The 7,603-nt window shown below is 35.9% G+C and overlaps 1 protein-coding gene across 1 annotated transcript; it reads left to right on the top strand.

Moving 5' to 3' along the window:
- Positions 1-1,884: 1,884 nt before the first annotated feature.
- Positions 1,885-7,251, top strand: LOC131067156 (ABC transporter G family member 11). Its single transcript, XM_058002101.2, has 11 exons — positions 1,885-2,458; positions 2,547-2,626; positions 3,780-4,069; positions 4,171-4,342; positions 4,723-4,845; positions 4,934-5,062; positions 5,228-5,422; positions 5,537-5,623; positions 5,880-6,152; positions 6,238-6,345; positions 6,621-7,251. Exons 1-11 carry the CDS (start codon positions 2,086-2,088, stop codon positions 6,951-6,953), a joined length of 2,163 nt encoding a protein of 720 aa, XP_057858084.2. The 5' UTR covers positions 1,885-2,085; the 3' UTR covers positions 6,954-7,251.
- Positions 7,252-7,603: the final 352 nt, after the last annotated feature.

Here is a 7,603-nt window from a genome sequence, read left to right as displayed (position 1 = left end):
TAACTAATATTCTTATTAGGGACATTACAAAATAGTACAAGTGACAATGAGGATAAGATGAGTTATCTCATGGAAGATCCTTCTCTAATTCATTCCACTTGAATCAATTTGATTGATATTGTTGGGTTGATTTATACAAATATCACTTGTATATGCACGCCCCTAACATAAAAGTAGTCAAATTCTCACACTAATGGAGACATATCATTCTAATTCTACTAGTTCAAGTAAATATAACTAGTTATGTGGATACCACTTACTTGGCTTCAAGATGGTAAACCATCTAGCAAAATTCCTTGACTTCCCAGTTTTATTAAAGGACAAAAACTAACCTACAAATTGTATTAGCACAAATGTGATAAACTATACATTTGATCACTACAAATTATAGAGTTTAGAATGCAGAGAATCATAATAAAATAATAAAAAAATTTATTTTTTTCCTTCTTAAAATGCATATTATTAAAAATAACATAATAATGAAATCTTTGACTAAGCTCTTTCCACATCAAAACAATAATCATAATTTATAAAGATTATCAAAATCTAATTTAATTCCAATAAATTTAATAGCATTGTAGTGAGAGGAAATGGACCTTATTCTTTGAGGAATGCAAAATACTCTAATATTGATGCTTGTTCTATGTTTTGAGCACTCATGAATGATGCCACATTAAAAATACAGTTGTCCACATGGGTGTCATTCATTTGCTACTAAAATGTTTCAAGTAAAAAAATATTTAGTAACTCAAGTTCATGTGTTCATAAAATATCATATAAATATCACATCAACAATAAACAGTCACGATAGTCAAATTATGACCCTCTTTAATATGCATTTCATTGAATATTTGCATTTCAAAGAATGACTAAGAAAGAGATTTTTTTTTATAACATATGAAATTTTGTCAATGGGTCTTTCATTAGGTGGTGAAGTTGAATGACTTTGAATGAGCTTATCAAAAATCAATTCTTCTCAATAAGAGATGAGGTCGCAATTGTGCCTTAGACAAATTTAATGGAATGAATACCCCTCAATCCGTGAAGAGGTTCAGCCTATGACTCTCCCTATCAGGTAACTACATGGAATGTGGAACGACTTAAATCTGATACACTAAGCTTATACTTCTAGGTTTAAAAGTGTTAAATACTCAGAGTTGACTCACATATGTTAGGTTTGATATGTTGCTTAATATATGATGTCACACTAAGAATACACTTCTAGACTTAGGAGTCCTCTAGACTTCATATATTGCTTAGAGGGTGTGATTTAAGACTGACCCATGAATATATATTATAGACACAAACATTGAACAACAATTTACACCTCATTCACATCAGAAAGTAATATATAATAACTTGATTTCCATTAAACTTTCAAATTATGCAATATTTAAGAATGATTTTGATCGATCTCAAAACACACAAAACACTGTTACAGTATGAAAGAAACGAGAAGATCAACTGTAGCAAGAAGTAAAAGCAGTGCATTGGTAACTGGCATGCACATTTTTTGACATTCGTTTGTATGAAGCGAGGAGGGAGTAAAATATGGTCAAAATCCTGTGAAACTGATCCAAAGTCAGCGTCCAAAAGATAACCTCCATACTGATAACAATAATAATAGCGCCATTAATGAGGGCTGAAACTGCCCTGCGCTATCGATTTGTCATGTTTATATACGCAATCAAAGTGGTTGGGCGGAGGAGGCAATCAAGAAATCAACACCAATCTCGGCCGTCGATTGCATCGAATACAGCGAAGGTTGCATGCACAGGCCTGTCCACCTGCTCAACCTCGTAATGGCAGATAAAAAGCATTTGAATTTATTTGCATCACTACCTTACACGCCTCTCATAAATGGCACGCTTATCACTGCCACCCATCATAAATCTCTCATTCATCTTGTTATGGTCAACTCCTCTCCTGGTGAGGAGAGCATTATTAATAGTAAGTGGGGCGCTCTTCCTCCTATAATAAGACGGACCCATTATCATAAATCTCTGAGAAGGGAGAAGAAGCTAGGATTTGTGAATAGTTATCATAAATCTCTGAGAAGGGAGAAGAAGGATTTGCAGAAGATTAATGGGCGAATATGCGTTATCACGCAGGCGCTCTTTCACGCCGAGGATTGCTCTCGACATGTCGCCTTCCTTCTCCGATTATGCTGGGCCGAGCAATCATTCCGCGCCTGAAATTGAAGCAGAGATGGGCAATATGACCGGAGGCTTGAGTCCTCTCAGCCAGGCACTCTGGAAGAATTCTACTGATACGTCTCAGATTAGCGACCTTTCTGCGTGGCTTACATGGAAGGATTTGAGTGTGACTGTTACAAATGCCAAAGGGGAGCAGCAGAGAGTTTTGCAGGGCTTGACGGGCTATGCTCAGCCTGGTTATATTATGGCTATCATGGGACCCTCCGGCTCTGGGAAGTCTACCCTTCTTGACACCCTGGCAGGTAAATATTGATATAGGTATTTCACTGTATCGATTTTTATAGCAGTTTTTTAAAGAAATAACTTCTCTGTGGTGTTTTAAATGTTCAGGGAGACTTTCGAAGAGTTGTGTTCAGACAGGAGAAGTTCTTGTCAATGGCAGAAGGCGAAGACTCTCGTATGGAACTGTGGTAAGTGTTAAGATTATGAGAAATATTATAGATCTTCTAGTTAAATTGGTGTGGCGATTCTACCTTACATGTATTTTGATCTGGGTGTGGATTTTTTCTTGAATATCAGTCCTTTGTAGGAGGCGTTTTCTTCGGTGTATAAAGTTATAATTGAATGAATCTATCTCCGGAGGATAAATGATCTATATTTAATATTCATTATATTTTTAAGGAGATCACATATCACTTGAAAGAGGTGACTGGTGCCTTTGTTCAAACCTTCTCTTTGGTGCATTAAGATTATGAGAAATATTAAAGATCTTCTATTTAAATTGGTGCCGTCAGTCCTTTGACACGATTGCACCGTACCCATATTTTGATTTGGGTGTGTTTTTTTCTTAAAATATTAGAAATAGGAGGTATTTTCTACAGTGCATCATGTTATTAGGATTGACTTATATTTGACAAATATTTATTTGCACCAACCTATCCCATAAGAACTAATAGGAATGAATGATCCAATGATACATCACTTTGTACTCGAATGAGGTGATTGGTGCCCTTTTACATGAAAGCAGTAAACCACATGTTCAAAGCTTCTCCTTCATCAGTTAAAATCTGGAAACTGTTTGATCTTATGAGCAGAGTGCTGCCTCCTTATTTATAAGTTATGACTTCATTTTATGTAGTAAGTTTAAAATAGTTTAGATTTTATGTAATCATCCATGAAAAAGTTTTGTGACCAATTTTATTCTATAGAAGGAATTATGTTACACTTAGTGAGGATGATGAAATGTTATGGCATTCACGAAGTTGGAAATCCTTATGATTTTTCACTAAATAAAGCGCTCTTTGATAGTGATTTCCTACTAGAAAGAGACCTTTAATACAGTTACACAATCAGCATATTGTAATCAGCTATTTAAAAGCAAAGATACTAATATTTATGTAATTTTAATGGTACCCATAGTTTTAAAAAGATAAAAATTCCTATATCTAGTACAGTTTTTTTTCTCTCTCTTTTCAAATCAAAGCTTTGATTTGAAGGATTTTTCAAGATTTTAGATTTTACTGAAAGAGGCACCCAAATGATGTGAAAGGCGATGCAACTTCAACAGAGAATGCTGTTGAACATGAAGACATTGAAGAGATTCTTTCTTGGTGCACTCTGCAGGCTTATGTGACTCAAGAGGATACTCTGATAGGCACATTGACTGTACGAGAATCGATCCACTATTCTGCTCATCTGAGGCTTCCAGACAAAATGCCCCGAGAAGAAAAGATGGCAATAGTTGAAAGTACGATCATGGAAATGGGTCTGCAAGACTGTGCAGATACTCCGATGGGAAACTGGCACAGGAGAGGGTTAAGCGGGGGAGAAAAAAGGCGCGTCAGCATTGCTCTGGAGATATTGATGCGTCCTCGTTTGCTCTTCCTTGACGAACCCACAAGCGGCCTTGACAGGTTTTTCTTTCTTTTTCTGCTCTGTATCATTTCATGATTTTGTTTTTCTTCCTTCCTTTCCTTTGTTTGTTTAAAGTGAAATGGTAATGGTCTATTGCCAGTGCTTCTGCATTCTTCGTGACCCAGACAGTCAGAAACCTGGCCCGAGATGGGCGAACTGTTATTGCTTCCATTCATCAACCCAGTAGCGAAGTGTTTGCTCTCTTTGATTATTTGTGTCTTTTGTCCGGAGGACAGACTGTCTATTTTGGAGAAGCAAGTTCTGCCCACGAGGTATCACAATCCATGTCATTTCTAATGTCGATTCAAAAACATACACAAGCTTTTGAATATTTTATAAAATATTATGACTCACATATGATGAAGAGATGTTATTTAAGATCTATTTAAATGGATTTATTGGGTGATACTGGATATCCATTCAAAAATATATATAATTGATTTTAAAAGCAGGATATTTTAAATGGAGTAAATGGTACTGGGTATTAATACATTTTTTTCAAGTTGGGTGTATGCCACGACCATCCCATATTGCTTTTACATCAACAAATTGAACTTCAAGTCTATCTGTATATTCTCTTTGCAAACTATCAATGAGTAATAGAAATTTATGTACAATATATTAATCGAGCTAGATTTAGTGACATGAGCAGTTCTTTGATCAAGCTGGTTTTCCCTGTCCTCCGAGAAGAAACCCTTCAGATCATTTCATTCGTTGCATAAATTCAGATTTTGACATGGTGAAAGCCACTCTCCAGGGATCCTACAGGCTTAGGGTAAGCAAATTATTTTTTGTGCTTTACTACGAGTTATTACTTACAAAAACAAACTGGTCTGATCTGATGATTTTTTAAGCTCATGCAGGACACTGAAATGAATGATCCAGTAGACAGGATCAGTACAGCTCAAGCAGTAAGAATACTGATGGAACACTACAGGTCCTCTGAATATGCAATAGTGACAGCTGCCAGGGTGCATGGGATTTCCCAGATTGTGAGTAAATTCTATGCACTATCTATTTACAGCAAAAATGAATTAAACATAGGATGAGGAAATATGTCCTTTGAAGAGGGGTTAAAGTTTATGGAGCTATATTTTGTGCCTGGTTAAAGATTTTAGTTTTCAAATCAACTCACTATTCTTTTTCCTATAATACAGAAAGGAACAGTGCTGGAATCCAATGGAAGTCAAGCTAGTTTCCTCATGCAATGCTTCACATTGACAAAAAGATCTTTTGTTAATATGACCAGAGATGTGGGATACTACTGGTTGAGAGTTGTGATTTACACCTTCGTCACCATCTGCATTGGAACAATATATTATGATGTTGGAACGGGCTACAATGCTATCTTGGTAGGGCAAAAATTGTTATAAATTCATTTTATCTGCAATGAGAAAAAAAAACCATTGGCTGATAACTCTTCTCTTACATGTGAGGAAATTTGGCTACTGTATGTGCTGTTGCAGGCAAGAGGCTCTTGTGCCTCCTATGTCTCTGGATTTATGACATTCATGTCTATTGGGGGCTTTCCTTCCTTCGTTGAAGACATGAAGGTAAGAGTTTTACAGTTCATCTTTTACAAATCGAATTGAGTGTTCTGAAAAAAAATGTAGAACATGACATATTTAATATTTAAGAAATGGTAAGTAGGAAGCCCAGATAAAAGAGTCCTTTTTGTTGATAGTTTCTTTCAATTGGGTTGTATGGTAAAATGTCCCTAAGAATAAGAGCAGTGATTATATTTGTGAGCCTATGAACGGCTATTTGAACATGGTTTTTGCATGTGTTGCCTGCAATTCCAATTCACAGGTTTTCCAGCGTGAGAGACTGAATGGACATTATGGAGTGACTTCCTTTGTAATTGCAAATACACTATCTTCAATGCCATTTTTAGCACTAGTTGCAGGAATCTCTGGATCAATTGCATATTTCATGGTGAAATTGCACCCTGGCTTCAGTCACTATGCATATTTTGTACTTGATCTCTTCGTTTGCATGGGTGTTGTTGAGAGTTTGATGATGACGGTAGCCGCCTTGGTGCCCAATTTCCTCATGGGAATCATAACTGGAGCTGGAATCCTAGTATGTTCCCATTGCTATATCTTACTTAAGAGAAAAAGAGCTGAATAAAATCAATGTTATTCAAAACTAAATTGTGCATGTGCAGGGCATATACATGCTAGTTGCTGGATTCTTCCGTTTTCTGGATGATCTTCCCAAACCAGTTTGGCGCTATCCCATGTCGTATATCAGTTTCAATTCTTGGGCATTGCAGGTTAACCCTAACTGCCATTGGGTTTTTTCCTTTTTCTCTTAATGCTGCAATAAACAAAAAAAACCCTCTATCATTGTATCCTTAGTCTATCAATTAATCTGTCATTCCTAACTCAATAGAAATCAAATCAAATAGAATACAACTAAAAGACAAAACAAAATTGCTTGTCCCAAATACCTGCTAGTAATCTATTGAACTGGTAGTCAAGAGTACAAGGGATATGATGTTTTTCATCAATGTTGTGTTCAGACAACTGATATAAAGAATTTGTGCAGGGTCAGTACAAGAATGACTTGATGGGAATGGAGTTCGATCCTCAAGTTGCAGGAATGCCCAAAATCAGTGGAGAATACATCCTTGAAAATGTTTTTGAAATAAAAACAAGCCGTTCCAAATGGTGGGACTTGGCTATTATATTCTCAATGATATTTATCTATCGGTTCATCTTCTTCCTAGTGATTAAATACAATGAAAAGGTGGCCCCTTCTCTGCGAGCATTTTATGTGAAACACAAAATGAAGATTGGAGGAGGAAAAAAGATGTCACTGAACACAATCAGACCTGCAACGTCCACAACAGCTTCTCCTCAATTATCCTCTCCATCTTGAAGTTTTTTTTTCAATTATCACTAATTAAAGGCTTGCCTGCATCAATGACATTTTTTGTGTAAAGACATCGCGTTTGCGCACGCTCGCAGATTCTTCTCTTTGGAGAAGTAGGCCTACCATTTCTATTTCATATTTGTTATCCAAAAACCATTTGTCTTTAAACTGCTTGCATAGAAACCGGGACATTATATCTGAAGTTTCTATAAGTGCCCATATGGTTGCGCCTACAATCTAGCCCTTCTTATGAAGAGGTTAACTTAATTAAGGGAGCTGTTTGCAATGAAAACCATTTTAATCCGGTGAGTGCATTTTGTTGGAAGCTTGAATCATAACATATAAGATCTTTTTTTCTGATAGTTGTTTAGCATATGGGTCTATCATCTAGCAGCTTACCTTCGAGATTTAGAAAAAGGTTTTCCAAATTGCTTGGTTTTTCGCTTTAAAAAAAGCTTATGCTAATTAGAATGGCTGTAATACATTGTTGTTTAGGTTTAATATCGTATGCTTTTTTTTTAATCAGTAAAATAAAGTTGAGACTATTTTCTTTATGGAGAGTTTTTATGACTATTTTCCTTATGGAGAGTTTTTATGGATTCATGAAGTTTAATATTGATTGGTTTTTTAAGAAAAATCAAGAGCATGTTGGTTAG

The sequence above is a fragment of the Cryptomeria japonica genome, chromosome 11 (assembly GCF_030272615.1).
Source record: "Cryptomeria japonica chromosome 11, Sugi_1.0, whole genome shotgun sequence".
Taxonomy (NCBI): Eukaryota; Viridiplantae; Streptophyta; class Pinopsida; order Cupressales; family Cupressaceae; genus Cryptomeria; species Cryptomeria japonica.
Note: the sequence above shows the minus strand (reverse complement) of the source record. Positions and strands in the feature narration are given on the sequence as shown.